Raw genomic sequence first — 18,415 nt, 5'->3', positions numbered from 1 at the left:
CCACCACCTTGGTAGGCCTGGGCACCTCTTTATTTACCAGACCATTACTCAAACTCATCACCCCCTCAGGCTGTCAGGAACAAGACAATGTGTTAATCACCTCCCTCGGCAAAAGCGCGCGCTACATAAATAAAGACTATGGGGTCCGTCTCCGCAGCCCAGGACAGTGTTATTGTGAGCGCCCAAGCAGGATTAGACTCTACATGGATTTTGGGATTTTTGTGAAGCATTGGATACCTTTGATTTATATGGGAAAGGACGCAGGGAAGGGAACGAAAGAGAGGGGAAAAATTACCAATGGGGTCGAATTCTAATATAGGGTTGGAATCACGGCCGTTATGAATTTTATGAAGCATCCAATACCTTTTATCTATATAGCCATTCCCTCTCAATATCCTTCTTTTCTTTCCCTTTTCAATATTAAAGAATTCTAAAACAGAGGATCAGAATCATTTGGAAAGGTGTTTTGATCCTCTTCTCTTTTGTTTTTCCTCTCAATTCTCTCTTTTCTTTCTCTTCCTTCTTTTCCCTCTCAATTCTACCACCTCCCTTCTCTTCCCTCCTTTCCTTCCCTTCTCTTCCCTCCTTCTCTTCCCTCCTTTCCTTCCCTTCCCTTCCCTCCTTCCCTTCCCTTCTCTTCCCTCCTTCCCTTCCTTTCTCTTCCCTCCTTTCCTTCCCTTCTCTTCCCTCCTTCCCTTCCCTTCTCTTCCCTCCTTCCCTTCCCTTCTCTTCCCTCCTTTCCTTCCCTTCTCTTCCCTCCTTTCCTTCCCTTCTCTTCCCTCCTTTCCTTCCCTTCTCTTCCCTCCTTTCCTTTTCCTTCCCTTCTCTTCCCTCCTTTCCTTCCATTCCCTTCCCTGCTTCTCTTCCCTCCTTTCCTTGCCTCGTCTTCCCTTCCCTTCTCTTCCCTCCTTTCCTTCCCTTCTCTTCCCTCCTTTCCTTCCCTTCTCTTCCCTCCTTTCCTTCCCTTCTCTTCCCTCCTTTCCTTCCCTTCTCTTCCCTCCTTCCCTTCCCTTCTCTTCCCTCCTTTCCTTCCCTTCTCTTCCCTCCTTTCCTTCCCTTCTCTTCCCTCCTTTCCTTCCCTTCTCTTCCCTCCTTTCCTTCCCTTCTCTTCCCTCCTTTCCTTCCCTTCTCTTCACTCATTACCTTCCTTCTCTTCCTCCTTCCTTCCTTCTCTTCCTCCTTCCTTCCCTTCTCTTCCTCCTTCCTTCCTTCTCTTCCTCCTTTCCTTCCCTTCTCTTCCCTCCTTCCCTTCCCTTCTCTTCCCTCCTTTCCTTCCCTTCTTTTCCTGTAGGGTGACCTTCAATTTACTTCATAAACACCAACAACGACAATAAATATGTAGTTTTAGGTTAGTTTGGGGGCTGACAATCACGCTGTCCTGGGCTGTGGATTGGACCATATTTACTAAGAGAAGAAGAAAGTGGCGTCCTCCTTGGCAAAGACTAAGGTAACTATAGTAGGTCCCAAGTGTTAAGCTACAGACCTAATACTAGGCTCTGAGTGGCCAGGCAGCCGGAAGGGAGGGCAACCACAGCTATGCACATTAAGGGCCAGTTTTACAGTCCAATATAGCAAGTTCGTAAGCTCCCAAGGCAAAACGTCCTTGTACAGTAATACCTTGGCTTATGAGTGCCTTGCTTTATGAGTGTTTTGAGTTATGAGCAAAACTAAATCACTAATAAATGCCTTGAAAGAGTCCTTGTACAGTAATACCTTGCCTTATGAGTGCCTTGCTTTATGAGTGTTTTGAATTGTGAGCAAAACTAAATCACTAATAAATGCCTTGAAATAGTCCTTGTACAGTAATACCTTGGCTTATGAGTGCTTTGCTTTATGAGTGTTATGAGTTATGAGCAAAACTAAATCACTAATAAATGCCTTGAAATAGTCCTTGTACAGTAATACCTTGGCTTATGAGTGCTTTGCTTTATGAGTGTTTTGAGTTATGAGCAAAACTAAATCACTAATAAATGCCTTGAAATAGTCCTTGTACAGTAATACCTTGGCTTATGAGTGCCTTACCTTACCAGTGTTTTGAGTTATGAGCAAAACTAAATCACTAATAAATGCCTTGAAATAGTCCTTGTACAGTAATACCTTGGCTTATGAGTGCCTTACTTTATGAGTGTTATGAGTTATGAGCAAAACTAAATCACTAATAAAATGCCTTGAAATAGTCCTTGTACAGTAATACCTTGGCTTATGAGTGCCTTACCTTACGAGTGTTTTGAATTATGAGCAAAACTAAATCTCTAAGAAATGCCTTGAAATAGTCCTTGTACAGTATTACCTTGGCTTATGAGTGCCTTACCTTACCAGTGTTTTGAGTTATGAGCAAAACTAAATCACTAATAAATGCCTTGAAATAGTCCTTGTACAGTATTACCTTGGCTTATGAGTGCCTTACCTTACCAGTGTTTTGAGTTATGAGCAAAACTAAATCACTAAAAAATGCCTTGAAATAGTCCTTGTACAGTAATACCTTGGCTTATGAGTGCCTTGCTTTATGAGTGTTTTGAATTATGAGCAAAACTAAATCACTAAAAAATGCCTTGAAATAGTCCTTGTACAGTATTACCTTGGCTTACGAGTGCCTTGCTTTATGAGTGTTTTGAGTTATGAGGAAAACTAAATCACTAATAAATGCCTTGAAATAGTCCTTGTACAGTATTACCTTGGCTTATGAGTGCCTTGCCTTACGAGTGTTTTGAATTACGAGCAAAACTAAATCACTAATAAATGCCTTGAAATAGTCCTTGTACAGTATTACCTTGGCTTATGAGTGCCTTGCCTTACGAGTGTTTTGAATTACGAGCAAAACTAAATCACTAATAAATGCCTTGAAATAGTCCTTGTACAGTATTACCTTGGCTTATGAGTGCCTTGCTTTACGAGTGTTTTGAATTACGAGCAAAACTAAATCACTAATAAATGCCTTGAAATAGTCCTTGTACAGTATTACCTTGGCTTATGAGTGCCTTGCTTTACGAGTGTTTTGAATTACGAGCAAAAACTAAATCACTAATAAATGCCTTGAAATAGTCCTTGTACAGTATTACCTTGGCTTATGAGTGCCTTACCTTACCAGTGTTTTGAATAACGAGCAAAACTAAATCACTAAAAAATGCCTTGGTTTAAGAGTGGCGAATTGGTGCGCGAGTTGATATGAAAAGGAGGATATTTTAGAGAACCACTCGAGAGCTCTCTTTAGCATCTGGTACTGGGGAAAAGTTACGGATCATTGTGGAGGATATAATTTGGTTTGGGCGCTGACAATGACCCTGTGTTGGACTGTCACACTGGCCCTAGACACAGACAGGTGACTAGTTATGCATTACAAGCTCTCCCTTACTAAATGTGGAGAGCATAGTATGGCCTGGGTGCTTACAATGACCCTGTTGGACTGTCACACTGGGCCAAGACACAGACAGGTGACTAGAGGCTGCATTACAAGCTCTTCCTTACTAAATGTGGAGAGTATAGCATGGCCTGGGTGCTTACAATGACCCTGTTGGACTGTCACACTGGGCCTAGACACAGACAGGTGACTAGTGATGCATTACAAGCTCTTCCTTACTAAATGTGGAGAGTATAGTATGGCCTGGGTGCTTACAATGACCCTGTTGGACTGTCACACTGGGCCTAGACACAGACAGGTGACTAGTGATGCATTACAAGCTCTTCCTTACTAAATGTGGAGAGTATAGTATGGCCTGGGTGCTTACAATGACCCTGTTGGACTGTCACACTGGGCCTAGACACAGACAGGTGACTAGTGATGCATTACAAGCTCTTCCTTACTAAATGTGGAGAGTATAGTATGGCCTGGGTGCTTACAATGACCCTGTTGGACTGTCACACTGGGCCTAGACACAGACAGGTGACTAGTGATGCATTACAAGCTCTTCCTTACTAAATGTGGAGAGTATAGCATGGCCTGGGTGCTTACAATGACCCTGTTGGACTGTCACACTGGGCCTAGACACAGACAGGTGACTAGTGATGCATTACAAGCTCTCCCTTACTAAATGTGGAGAGCATAGCATGGCCTGGGTGCTTACAATGACCCTGTTGGACTGTCACACTGGGCCAAGACACAGACAGGTGACTAGAGGCTGCATTACAAGCTCTCCTTTACTAAATGTCGGGTATTACCAACTCAGCAGCTCGGAAACTATTTTGACTTCATTAAATTCCACTTAATTCACTTCCAAATACTTTTCCTTTCCCTATTAACACCCTGCTATAATTAACTTTGAAACTCACTGTCAGGTGTAGCAATTAACCTGTAAAAGCGGTTCATGGACAGCTTGTAGGGGACAGGGTCTGGTTAACTGATATTGCTGGAACTGATCTCAAGGGAATGGCTGAGGAAGGGAGAGCTTGTAATACTGGGAATAAAAAGCTTGTAGGAAACTGATCTCAAGGGAATGGCCGAGGAAGGGAGAGCTTGTAGGAACTGATCTCAAGGGAATGGCCAAGGAAGGGAGAGCTTGTAATACTGGGAATAGAAAGCTTGTAGGGAAATGATCTCAAGGGAATGACTGAGGAAGGGAGAGCTTGTAATATGGGCAATAAAAAGCTTGTAGGAAACTGATCTCAGGGGAATGGCCAAGGAAGGGAGAGCTTGTAGTACAGATAGAAAGCTTGTAGGGAAATGATCTCAAGGGAACGGCTGAGGAAGGGAGAGCTTGTAATACTGGGAATAGAAAGCTTGTAGGAACTGATCTCAAGGGAATGACTGAGGAAGGGAGAGCTTGTAGTACAGATAGAAAGCTTGTAGGAACTGATCTCAAGGGAATGGCTGAGGAAGGTAGAGCTTGTAACATGGACATACAAGCTTAATCAGTCACAGGGACACAAGGCTGCTCGTTAAGTGACATACCTCCTCTGTAACCTAACCAGACCATCCACTAATCTATCAATCTATCCATCTATTCTCTGCTAGTGGCTAAAAGGGGCAGCCAAGGGAGGGGAAGGGAAGGGAAAGGCAACCCAGAGGAAAGCAGAAAATTCATGGTACAGCGGCGGACTAATAGAGTGTTGTGAAATGTGGCAAGAACCTTAGGCATTACTTAACATGAGGGATATTCTTAAGTTGATAAGGTTGAAGGGGTAGGTTAGGTTAGGAGGAGGGGGAGGAGTGAAGGTAAGGGAGAGCAGAGGTTAGGTAAGGATGGTATATGTTGGGAGTAGGTGAGGGTGAGTTAGGTTAGGTGTAGGTAAGGGAGGGCTCAGCAGGAACTATGAGGGTGTAGAGTGAAGGGTGTTAGGGTGTCAGGGAAGGGGTGTGTGTGTGTGTAGGTGGGTAGGATAAGGTAAGGGAGGGCAGAGGTTAGGTTAGGATGGTTTATGTGGGGAGTAAGTGAGGGTGGGTTAGGTTAGGTTAGGTTAGGTTTAGGTTAGGAAGGGGCCAGCAGGAACTATTAGGGTGTAGAGTGTAGGGTGTTAAGGTGTCAGAGAAGATGTGTGTGTGTGTGTGTCTGTGTGTGTGTGTGTGTGTGTGTGTGTGTGTGTAGGCAGGTAAGGTAAGGCAAGGGCAGGGGTCCAGGGGTGAACATACCTTGTACTCGAGACACTTGTTGTGGGTGCAAGCGTTGCCACACCAGGTGCAGCCGTAGGTGTTGGACATGCAGGACCAGCAGGACTGTTGCTCGCTGCACAGCTCCGTGTAGTTGAGCGCCGGCGTCACGTTGGAGCACACGTCGTACGCCTTGTTGCTCTTGTCGCTGTTCTTGCTGGGCTCGCACTTCTCCAGGACCCTGAGAGGAGAGGATGCGGGTGATGATGTATGTGTTTGTGAGTAAGGTTGAGTTTTGAAGGTCGTATTACAGTCATCCCTCAAATAGTACGGTTTCCAATAGTTCGGTTTCGGATTTATATGGATTGTCATGGAAGACCTTTTTAGGATTTTAATATTTCCTACTCATTGGGAAATTCGAAAATCCTAAAAAAATCTTCCACATAAAACCGAAACCGAACTATTGGAAACCGTACTATTTGAGGGACGACTGTATAAGACATTTCGCTGCCCAGAAACACATATTTGACAAGGCTTTCATAGGAGTTGTGGGCATTTCCAGGAGTAGTTTTATGACCCTGGGGGTGGTCTGACCCTTCCTCTGTACCGTGAACCTAAAGAAACACTCACTATAACCCGACTGACCCCCTTGTTGACCTTTAGAAATAGCTGACGTGAGAAGCGAAGGTGTCGTATAATACTGACCTTAGTGTTTTTAAATGAGTGGATGGACTTTCTCTACTTCCATGAGAGAAGAGGACGTGGATTTTTGTGTCCGTTTGGGTCTATATCAATCTTATATATTCCCTTGATTACCTTTCATGGATCCCAATAATAATAATAATGATAATAAATAATAAAAATAATAATAATAATAATAATAATAATAATAATAATAATGATAATAAATAATAATAATAATAATAATAATAATAATAATAATAATAATAATAATAATAATAATAATAATAATAATAATAATAATAATAATAATAAAAAACATCCCATCAGCCCAGGGAATTGTGTGGGGTAGTTTTCACATCTGTTCGGACACAATATTTCCTCCTCATCGAATAATAATAATAATAAGACTTCCCATGAGTCCAGAGGATTATAAGTGGGTCAGGTTCTGCACCTATTCACTGCCTTTGCTCCTTATCCCTTCCTTCACACCCTTCCCTCACCTGTTGTAGATACACTTGCGTCCCGGGAAGGCGTTCAGGCACTCCTCGGTGGGTGTGATTCTGTCGCATCTGGAGGGAGAGGAAAGGATAGGGTATTGAGAGACTGCGAAACACACACACACACACACACACACACACACACACACACACACACACATAAATAAACTAGAAAGAATACAAAGGATGGCAACAAAAATGACTCCAGAGCTGAAAGGATTGACATATGAGGAAAGACTAAAGGATATGGACTTACCAACACTAAAACAAAGAGGAGAAAGGGGAAACCTAATACAAATCTATAAATTAATGAGCAAAATGGAAGAAGTAGATAACGAGGAGTTAATACTAAAAGAAGAAATTACCACCAGAAACACAAGAGGACACAGTAAAAAATTGAGGGAGGGAAGATGCTTGAGAGACATAAAGAAATATAGCTTCCCGCAAAGAAATATAGAGGCTTGGAACAGACTAAGTGAGGAAGTAGTATTGGCGAGGAGTGTGCAAAGCTTTGAGGAAAAGTTGGATAAATGCAGATACGGAGACGAGACCACACGAGCGTAAGCCCAGGCCCTGTAAAACTACAACTAGGTAAATACACACACACACACACACACACACACATGAAAGAAAAGCTAAAGATAGACAAAGAAAGAAACATCATGTACAAAAACACACACACAGAGAATCTAACACCAGAAAAAGCAAGCACAAAAAATGCTAAAGAATGACAGAGAAAATATCACACACACACACACACACACACACACAGAAAGATAGGAAAAACAAATAAAACACACCTTAGAGCACTCAAACGGGCACAAATACCACTGTAAACAAACATGCAAACACCTACAAACACTGCCCTGGAGGAGAGCAGAGCATCTTACCACCAAAATAAAAAAAAAAAAAAATACTGAAACATAAAAAAAATACCAATATGACCCCCGCCCCCCCCAATACTCACTCCCCGGGGTGGTAGCGCAGGAGTGAACCGAGCATCTTTCCGTTGAAGCCGCCCAGGAGGTACATGGCCCCAGCGTGCAGCGTGGCCGTGTGTCCGTAGCGCGCCACATCCAGATACAGATTCGGGGGCCGCCGCAGTGCGTACCAGGCGTTGCAGGCGACGTCGTAGGCCAGGAAGTCTGCGCTGTAGCACTTGGCGCCATAGGAGTAGGCCGTGTCGTTGTGGGTGTTGCCGCCGAAGACCAGCATGAGGCCATCCAGCAGCACTGCCGAGTGGAGGAACCGAGGGACCGGCGCCGGACTCTGCAGCTTCCTGAGGCGAGGGGAAAATAAATATACAGATAAATAAGGTAAATAAATATGAATGACTGAGGACTATGTAGCTTCCTGAGGCGAGGGGAAAATAAATATACAGATAAATAAGTAAATAAATATGAATGACTGAGGACTATGTAGCTTCCTGAGGCAAGGGGAAAATAAATATACAGATAAATAGGTAAATAAATATGAATGACTGAGGACTATGTAGCTTCCTGAGGCAAGGGGAAAATAAATATATAGATAAATAAGTAAATAAATATGAATGACTGAGGACTATGTAGCTTCCTGAGGCGAGGGGAAAATAGATTAATGGACTTCATCCCTCCGAACATGTATATTGAACCCTGTGTGCGGAGGAGGAGGAGGAGGAGGAGGAGGAGAAGGAGGAGAATGGATCTGATAAATGCAAGAGAAATGTTAAAATAATAAATAAATAAATACATATAAATTTCATCCCTCCGAACATATATATCAAACCCTGTGTGTGAGAGGAGGAGGAGGAGGAAGAGGGAGGAGGAGGAGGAAGATGTTAATGGATCTGATAAATGCAAAAGAAAAGTTAAAATAATAAATAAATAAATATGAATGACTAAACAAAAAGGACGATAAATGACACAACAGGAATATAAACAAAACGACAGACGAAAAAAAAAAAAAAATAAATAAAATAAAATAAACGAATCATAAAAACAATAAACGCCATAAAATCCAAACACACACACACACACACACACTCACCACTTCTGCTTGAGGGGTTCATAGGTCATGAGTGTGCCGATGACCTGGCTGGTGGAGTCGTGGGAGAGCAGGCCGCCGTGCACATAGACCAGGGACGTGGCCGGGTCCCAGACGGCGGTGTGGCCATAGACGCCCTTCACCACGGCCCCGCGCGTCTCCACGGTGGTCCAGGTGCCATCGTCTGGGGGAGGGGGGTATAGAGGCTATCATGTGGTTGATGATACCCTAAACTTAACCTAACCTGACCTAATAAAACTCAGTTACTATAGATCTTGGCTTAGAAAATTCATATATACTTCCTAACTAATGAGACTTTCTATACAACACAGTGAGATCATCTTTTGTTGAATTATGCCATAAGGCACTGGCTATAATGTGTTTGAAGATACCCTAAACTTATCCTAACCTAACCTAACAGAACCCAAAACAGTTACTATAGGTCTTGACTCAGGGTGTTTAACCCTTAAACTGCTAAAGGCTCGTAGCGAGCGGTAGCGTCATTTGCTGGTGGTGCTAAACGCTCGCTGTGACCTCCATTCGCACTTAAATCCCACGTATGAGCGTGTTCCAACACTATTTTATGAGCCTCTTCTTACCCCACAGCATTGACAATTCAGTGGGCTTTCCACTAAATTTGGTGGAAAATCATATCAGCCCAGCGCGGAAAATTTAGGGACGAGTAACTGGTGGATGTTGTTGTCCAATACAGCGGCATTTTTGCATAGCTTCACCTTTCACTTGACTGATTTTTTTTACAAAATAGTTGTAAATCTTGCAGTTGGCAATACTGCCCTGCCAGCACCCCATCAAGAGATCTACTCAGTTGCCCCAATATGGCTGACTGTCGCAGATGCACAGACATGTGTCCACAGGCAACACCCCTGAACGTGCCTGTACGTTCACAGGAGAGGTATACATAACCGAATCTCATAGATCTGGGCCTCCTCTTTCCAATGGTGTATTTGTTTTTGGCTGTGAGAATAGTTTTTGAGATACAGCGGTTAAAAGAGACCCACCATTGGGCTGCCTGAGTGCGCCTGGGGGATCGTCGCCTCCCTCACCACGCGCAACGAAAGGGTTAAACATCCTGAGAAATATGTAAGTTAACCCGGTAGCAGCGACGGGCCATATTTGTGGCTTTACCGTTTAGCAGCGACAGGCCAAATTTGTGCCATGATTTAAACCCCCCAAAATAGATGATACATAATCTGATCACAAATGCTTTGATGTATATTATGAAATGGTTTGTGTGAGGGGTGATTTTTTCTCATTTTTCTCGCTTAGAGGGACCATTAAGAAACATGATCCCCGCTGCTACCAGGTTAAAAGAAAAATAATAATAACTGAATGAAATAAATGAATGACTGAATAAAGAAGGACGGGAAATCATAATACAGGTAACTCTCGATTTACACGAGTTTGGTTTACGCGTTTTTTAAATAACGCGGGGTCCAAAATCCAAATAAATGTTTAATTTACGTGTTTTTTCACTTATATGTGATATTTTATGGAGTGGCCACTAGATGTCTCAAACAACCGGACTCACACGGCGCTGCGGCCACACAGCTGAGCTCAGTTCTTCCCGCGCGGCACTTGAACAACAATACAGTACCCACGCTGCCACGCTACTCAACAATAGGGGTGGGCAGGTACTGGTACTAACGGTACCAGCTGTACGGTACGGTACCGTACCAGTACCAGACTGCTCGGTACCGGTACCAATACTAGCCAGTCACTCATGGTGTCCCTCATTTCTTCCTCACAAGAGTGAGGCTGAGACTGAGTGCCTGAGTGGATATCTCAGTGATATGGACATTCTCTCTCTCCACTGAAGTGAAATATTTTTTTTCGAAGAAAACTCCCCTGTTTTGATTTTTTTTTTTTTTTTGTTTTACTTCTCTCCACAAAGGACACACACAATACTGGGAGTCACCTGTATACAGATGGCCAAAAAATCAAAGCCATGCATGTCTTACCCAAGTCATACTCCTGCACAGTGTTGAGGTAGCCATAGAAGGAGGAGTGGCCAAAGATAACCAGCATCACATTCTTCTTGGCCTTCTGCACCACCACGGACGCATGGCCCACGCAGTGTATGGGGGCGCAGGGGCCGGGCGCATGTTGGCACCCTCCACCACCACCACCACCACCACGATTCTTCCTATGGTGACCCTCATGTTGCTCCTCCTCCTCCTCCTCCTCCTCTGGCTCCTCCTTCTCCTCTCTCTCTCTTCCATCCCTTCCATCCTTCTGGTCCAAGTCCTGTTCTCCCAGCAGCTCCTCCTCCTCCCTCTTCTCTTCTCTCTTCTCCTCATCCCATTCTCGTCCGCTCTCCTCGTCCTTGTTTTTTCCGTTGCGATTGTTACGTCTGTTTCTCTCCTTCCGTCCTTGCCTCCCGCGCCGGCCGCCACCCGACCGTCCACCGCCGCCGCCCCTGGTCCGATTCGCACGCTTGGAGGGCATCAGCGACCACTTGAGGGTGTCCGTGTCCAGTCGCCAGAGCTCCTGAGTGATGGTACCGTCGGACTTCATCCCTCCAAACATGTATATTGAACCCTGTGAGAGGAGGAGGAGGAGGAGGAGGAGGAGGAGGTTAATGGATCTGATGTATATGCTAGAGAAAAGTTAAAATAAAGAGAAAACAAATACTTTACTCTTTTTAGGAACAGTGGGTAGCAGGCTTTTTTTTATTATTGTTTCCTTTTTTTATGCCTTTGAACTGTCTCCTTTGCTAAAAAAAAAAAAAAGAAATAAATAAAACATCACCAATATGCAGACCAGAAAAAAGAGAGAGGCAAGAGATAAACACAAAACCAGCCCCGCGTACTTACATTATATACTACAGTGGTGTGGCCATATCTGTGTGCTGGCTTCTTGATGCTTGTGCTCTCAACGGCAACCCACTGGTCACCTGCCAAGAGAGAGGAGCTTGTAGCCTCGCACTGGTAGTCTTTTTAACACACACACACACACACACACACACACACACACACACACACAGAGACAGGACCACACGAGCATAAAGCCCAGGCCCTGTAAAACCACAACTAGGTAAACACACACACACACACGCACACAGAACAGAATGGATGGATAATGGAAGAGGATATGGAAGGAAGAAACACTAGCAACACACGAGGACACAGTAAAAAATTGAGAAAGGAAAGATGCTTGAGACATAAAGAAATACAGCTTCCTGCAACGAAACATAGAGGTTTGGAGCAGACTAAGTGAGGGTGTAGTATCAGCGAAGATTGTGCACAACTTTAAGGAAAAACTAGACAAGCACAGATATGGAGATGGGACCACATGAGCGTAAGCCCAGGCCCTGTAAAATTATAATTAGGTAAATACACACACACACACACACACTCACCCCTGATGTCATATTTAAGTATGAAGGGTCGCTCAGTGAAGGAGTAACCCCCGATGACCCAGAGCGTGTCGTCGATGAGCACGGTGGTGTGTGATGACCTCTCCAGCAGGGCGGAGGCGGGGTCAGAGTGGGTCAGCTGGCTCGTGATGTCATGGCCCACAACCTCCCACCAGCCGGCCTGCACCACCTGGCTACAGTCCGCCCCTAGATGGGAAAGGGAAGGAAGTGTGTGAGTTGCTGTCTGTCTTGTGTTTGAAGAGACCCTTAACCCCTTGACTGCGGATTTCCTAGCAGAAGACATCACCAAGCTACAGGAGTGGAACAAAAAGTGTCTGCAACAATTCAATGAAGAAAAATGTAAAGTTCTGCAGCTTGGGAGGGGATATCCAGCACACCAATACCACATGGGAAACACTCCACTATCCACCACAGAGGCAAAGAAAGACATGGGACTTTATATTACCAGGCTATCAGTGAAAGCCAAATCCGTGCCAATTGCAGCGGATGGGTTAACTTAGCATAACTATAACTCAGTAAATTCATCTATGCCTCCTCCTACACCCCTCAGAGAGCCTCCCCCGCCCACCTGTGTAGCCCGGGTGACACTGGCATCGGTGTTCCTCGCGGTTGCACTGGCCGTTGCCGGAGCAGCCCTCAGGACACACCCGCACGGAGCACGCCGGGCCACCCCAGTCAGCGTTGCAGGTGCAGAAGCCGTCCAGACACACCCCGTGGCCCGAGCACTCCTCCCCCGCCGTGGTGCGCGGACACCCATTGATTCTGTGGGGGAAAGGGACGGGCTGAGGGGCTGTTGTAAGGAGACTAGAAAAGGAAGGGACAAGTTAAGGAAGGACGTAGAAAAGGAAAAAAAGGATGGATAGATATTGGGAGAGGGAGAGAGAATAAAAGGAAGGAAATAGAGAGCGTACGAAAACAAGGAAAAAAGGCAATGAAGGGTGTAGGGAAGGAAGAAAAGGAGAGACACTGAGAGGGAGAAAATGAATAGAAAGATATAGTAAAAGAAAAAGGAAAAAGGAAAGAAGGAAAATGGGGAGACTGAAAAAGATGATGATAACAGAAGCACAGTAAACAACGAGGAGTTGGATCTTCCCCCAATAAGACATTCAGAGAGTTTAACAATATGGACCTAGACTCTATCAGAAGCACAGTAAGCAAAGAAGAGTCGGATCTACCCCCTACAAGACATTCAAAGAGTTTAATATGGACCTGGACTATACCAAAAGCCCAGTAAGCAAAGAGTTGGATCCACCCACCTATAAGACATTGAGAGTTTAATTACATGGTCCAAGAAGGTATCAAAACACAGTAAGCAAAGAGGGGTCAGATCCACCCACCTATAAGACATTGAGAGTTTAATTACATGGTCTCAGAAGGTCAGATCTATCCACCTATAAGACATTGAGAGTTTAATTACATGGTCTCAGAGGTCAGATCCACCCACCTATAAGACATTGAGAGTTTAATTACATGGTCCCAGAGGTCAGATCCACCCACCTATAAGATATTGAGAATTTAATAACATGGTCCCAGAGGTCAGATCCACCCACCTATAAGATATTGAGAATTTAATAACATGGTCCCAGAGGTCAGATCCACCCACCTATAAGACATTGAGAGTTTAATTACATGGTCTCAGAAGGTCAGATCCACCCACCTATAAGACATTGAGAGTTTAATTACATGGTCTCAGAAGGTCAGATCCACCCACCTATAAGATATTGAGAATCCAGTGAGGTTGTACGCTGCGTCCGAATAGAAGTAGAGCAGCGCATAGCCCGACCTGGCCACCACCTCGGGAATGTGGGGAACACGGTAGTTGTCCTGAACCACCATGCCACTGTGGGGGAGGTGCGGAGGTGGTGATAATGGTGGTGGTGGTGCTGGGTATGGTGTTGTTATATGTAGGCTTCCACCTCTTATGTAAACTATTTCCAAGGCCAAAAAGGTGATAAGTTGGGTTCTCTCATGAGTGTTTTTATAGGTTCAGGGTACAGAGGAAGGGTTAAACTACCACCAGGGTCATTAAACTACCCCTGGAGATGCCCAAAACTCCTATGAAAACTGTGTCTAAAATGTGTTTGAGAATGGGTTGTAAAGGAAGAAGGGTCAAACTACCACCAGGGTCACTAAACTACCCCTGGAAATGCCCACGAAAAAGGAGATTAACCAGGATCTAATGAGTCTTTTTTTCATGTTCATGATAGAAAAGAAGGGTCATTAAACTACCCCTGGAAATGCCCACCAAAAAGGATATTAACTAGGATCTAATGAGTCTTTTTTCACATTCATGGTACAAAAGAAGGGTCAAACTACCACCAGGGTCACTAAACTACCCCCGGAAATGCCCACAAATCCCACGAAAGCCTTGTCTAATAAGTGCATTTGGAGCGACAAAACGCTTACAGATACAACCCTTAGAACTGAGACAGCCCACAGCGTACCTGAAGACCGCCAGCAGAGGGTCGTAGATGCTGTCGCCATCGAAGACATAGAGGTGGTCCCAGGAACACTCTGTGGCAAAGTGGTCCAGGTGCAGGCGGATGGAGGTGTTGGGCTGGCCTGAGTCTATGAGCCATGTGCACTGGGTGTCTGTGGAGTAGTTCCCAGAGCCATCCGTGATCACACTGGCGTTGTCCCGTAGCCTGGGGAGGAGGGAGCCGATGAGGAAAGGGAAGAAGAGTATGGGAAGAAGACTACAGGAAGAAGAAGGAAGAAGAAGAAGAGTATTGGAAGAAGGAAGAATATAGGAAATGGAAAGAGTATAGTAGAAGTAGATGAATGTTAGTAAAGTAGTAAATAAATGAGTAAAGTAATAGTAGTAGTAGTAGTAGTAGTAGTAGTAGTAGTAGTAGTAGTAGTAGTAGTAGTAGTAGTAGTAGTAGTAGTAGGAGAGACAGCCTGTATAACCCAATAAAGAAATATGAGGATGTTTAAAAAGAAGAAGAAGAAGAAGAAGAAAAGTAGACAGCAACAAAGAAACAGGTGGACAGAAGTAAAGAAAAAAGTGGATGGATAAACCAGTGAATAAATAAGTGGATCAAGAAATACTGAGTTCCTGACCCATCTGTTAATCCACTCTCTCCATCCTGTAAGCTGGGGAACACAAGGAGACAGTGGTGAGTAAATGCAGAGTGGATGGGTGAATGGGGCCAGAGTGGAGGAGTGGACAGACACAAATGGGTAAGTGGATTGATAGGTATTTAACCCGGTAGCAGCGGGGATCATATTTCTTAATGGTCCCTCTAAGCGAGAAAAATGAGAAAAAATCACCCCTCACACAAACCATTTCATAATATATATCAAAGCATTTGTGATCAGTTTATGTATCATCTATTTTGGGGAGTTTACATCATGGCACAAACTTGGCCCGTCACTGCTACACGGTAAAGCCACAAATTTGGCCCGTCGCTGCTACACAGTAAAGCCACAAATTTGGCCCGTCGCTGCTACACGGTAAAGTCACAATTTTGGCCCGTCACTGCTACACGGTAAAGCCACAAATTTGGCCCGTCGCTGCTACACGGTAAAGCCACAAATTTGGCCCGTCGCTGCTAAACGGTAAAGCCACAAATTTGGCCCGTCGCTGCTACACGGTAAAGTCACAAATTTGGCCCGTCGCTGCTACACAGTAAAGCCATAAATTTGGCCCATCACTGCTACCGGGTTAAGTGGATAAAAAAATGGTCGTAGTAGTATGTAAGTGGGTAGTAGACATAGTATAGTCGGTTCCACGAGAGTTGGTGGGCCTAATCCTTCAGGGGTGGACTCGCGGACTTGGCATCGTTGCTCGGGTGACAGTCTCTGCGTTGCTCAGTGGCTGTTTTTTTATAAGATCTAACCTGCCATGACAAAGCCTACAATCTCTCGCTCTCTGCTACCTCTTCAACCTGGTAGCAGCGACGGGCCAAATTTTTGCCATGATATAAACCCCCCAAAACAGATATTGCATAAACTGATCCCAAATGCATTGATGTATATTATGAAATGGTTTGCGTGAGTGATGATTTTTTCTCATTATTCTTGCTTAGAGGGGCCTTTAAGTAACATGATCCCCGCAGCTACCGGGTTAAAACAGCACCATAACCCAAGCAATGATACCAAGTCCGCAAGTCTACCCCTGAAGAATTAGGCCCGCCAGATCTCGTGGAACCAACTACAGTAATATATCATAGCCAGAGAGATTTAAACCCCATCTAAAGACATAAGGGAAAATTAGGACACTGAACAAAGAAGGAGTTGAAGAAGTAGATAATGAGTAGAATATAAATGGGTAGTGCAGTAGATGAGTATTAGGTGAGTTGAAGGGTAGATGGAGACGAGGGTAGATGAGTTAGTGAGTGAATGGAGGAGACAAACAGGTGAGTGCGTGACCTTAGGAAATTGTTAAGGAGAAAGCAGTTGGCAGGAGGTCCACCCAGCTCCACTATACATATATGGGAGGAGGAGGAGGAGGAGGAGGAGGAGAAAGAAGATGATGAAGGAGGTGGTGAAGGAGAGGAAATAAATGAAAATACAAGAACAAGATGATTGAGGAGGAGAAAAAGAAGAAGGAGGACAAGGGAAAACAAGAAAGGAGGAGGAGGAGGAAGATGATGAAGGAGGAAGATGAAGGAGAGGAAATAAATGAAAAGAACAAGAACAAGATGATGAAGGAGAAGCAAAATATGAAGGAGAAGGACAAGGGAAAAAGAGAGGAGGAGGAGGAGGAGGAGATGATGAAGGAGGAGGTGAAGGAGAGGAAATAAATGAAAAGAACAAGAACAAGATGATGAAGGAGAAGCAAAATATGAAGGAGAAGGACAAGGGAAAAAGAGAGGAGGAGGAGGAAGAGGAAGAAGAGGAGGAGGAGGAGGAGGAGATGATGAAGGAGGAGGTGAAGGAGAGGAAATAAATGAAAAAAACAAGAACAAGATGATGAAGGAGAAGCAAAATATGAAGGAGAAGGACAAGGGAAAAAGAGAGGAGGAGGAGGAGGAGGAGGAAGAGGATGAAGGAGGAGGTGAAGGACAAGGGAAAAAGAGAGGAGGAGGAGGAAGAGGAAGAAGAGGAGGAGGAGGAGGAGGAAGAGGATGACTAACAAGGAACAGTTACAGAAATAAAAACATATACAATGAAATGGATGAAAAAAATCCCCTAACAAATGCAATAATGATAATAATAATAATAATAATAATAATAATAATAATAATAATAATAATAATAATAATAATAATAATAATAATAATGATAATAATAATAATAATAATAATAATAATAATAATAATAATAATAATAATTCCCCTCATCTGTTACAGCTAAGTCAACCTTTTGTTTATCTCTAAAGGAAGGACAAACAGAAGGTTACTGGATATACCAACCAATGAAGTAGTAGTAGTAGTAGTAGTAGTGATAATAGTAGTAGTAGTAGTAGTAGTAGTAGTAGTAATAATAGCAGTAGTAGTAGGAGTAGTGATAGTAGTAGTAGTGGTAGTGATAGTAGTAGTAGTAGTAGTAGTAGTAGTAGTAGTAGTAGTAATAGTAGGAGGAGGAGAAGGAGGAGGAGGAGGTAGTAGTAGTAGTAGTAGTAGTAGTAGTATAAATAGTAATATAAATAAATAAAGGAGACTAACACAAGAGGCAAAACAAAAGAACTAAAAAGAAGAAAGATAGAAAGGAAGAAAGAAAGAAAGGAAAAGAAAGGAAAGACAAAAAAAAGCCAAAACAAAGAGCTAAAAGAAGGAAAGGGAAGGAGGAAAAACAAAAACAAAAACAATATATAAACAACAACAAGAGCAGGTCATCAAATCAAAACAACCCTCATTCCTACGATGGCGATAATGAGTGACAGGCGACAGGAAAGGTGAGAGGAAATCCTGCCCTGCCTGACGTCACTGTTACCAAGATAAGCAACAACCACGCATGACAAGAGGCAGCGACTGAGATAAAGATGGTCAGAACATGTGTTAAGGGGAGATGATGGAGAGAGTCTGGACATGTGTGGAGATGCTGGAGATAGTTTGGACATGTGTAGAGATGCTGGAGATAGTTTGGACATGTGTGGAGAAGAGATATGCTGGAGATAGTTTGGACATGTGGAGAAGAAATGGAGATAGTTTGGACATGTGTGTGTGGAGGAGATATGTTGGAGATGGTTTAGACATGTGTAGAAGAGAGATGCTGGAGATAGTTTGGACATGTGGAGAAGAGAGATGCTGGAGATAGTTAGGACATGTGTAGAGGAGATATGCTGGAGATAGTTTGGACATGTGTAGAAGAGATGCTGGATATATTTTGGACATGTGTAGAAGAGAG

The 18,415-nt window shown here is 43.9% G+C and overlaps 1 protein-coding gene and 1 long non-coding RNA gene across 11 annotated transcripts in view; both read right to left on the bottom strand.

Annotated features, from left to right (window-relative positions):
* LOC127003047 (attractin-like protein 1) overlaps window positions 1–18,415 on the bottom strand; it is a 46,617-nt gene that overhangs the window by 24,931 nt on the left and 3,271 nt on the right. For 9 of the 10 annotated variants that reach the window (XM_050869410.1, XM_050869412.1, XM_050869411.1 and 6 more), the window contains exons 2-11: window positions 14,566–14,766; window positions 13,833–13,961; window positions 12,690–12,883; window positions 12,104–12,307; window positions 11,559–11,638; window positions 10,704–11,283; window positions 8,728–8,908; window positions 7,670–7,981; window positions 6,706–6,774; window positions 5,564–5,762 (exon numbers count right to left, since the gene is read on the bottom strand). In XM_050869410.1, the coding sequence (XP_050725367.1) occupies window positions 5,564–5,762; window positions 6,706–6,774; window positions 7,670–7,981; window positions 8,728–8,908; window positions 10,704–11,283; window positions 11,559–11,638; window positions 12,104–12,307; window positions 12,690–12,883; window positions 13,833–13,961; window positions 14,566–14,766 (2,149 nt within the window). Of the gene's footprint in view, window position 1; window positions 71–5,563; window positions 5,763–6,705; window positions 6,775–7,669; window positions 7,982–8,727; window positions 8,909–10,703; window positions 11,284–11,558; window positions 11,639–12,103; window positions 12,308–12,689; window positions 12,884–13,832; window positions 13,962–14,565; window positions 14,767–18,415 lie in introns of all 10 variants that reach the window. The other variant, XM_050869417.1, reaches the window with a different exon arrangement.
* LOC127003053 (uncharacterized) lies at window positions 1,295–2,999 on the bottom strand. Its single transcript, XR_007756914.1, has 3 exons — window positions 2,483–2,999; window positions 1,810–2,001; window positions 1,295–1,713 (listed from the first exon to the last, which is right to left on the bottom strand). It is a non-coding gene; the product is annotated as an uncharacterized LOC127003053 (long non-coding RNA).

This window comes from Eriocheir sinensis, chromosome 24 (assembly GCF_024679095.1).
Source record: "Eriocheir sinensis breed Jianghai 21 chromosome 24, ASM2467909v1, whole genome shotgun sequence".
NCBI classification, from domain to species: domain Eukaryota; kingdom Metazoa; phylum Arthropoda; class Malacostraca; order Decapoda; family Varunidae; genus Eriocheir; species Eriocheir sinensis.
This window is presented reverse-complemented; position numbering and strand designations above follow the sequence as displayed.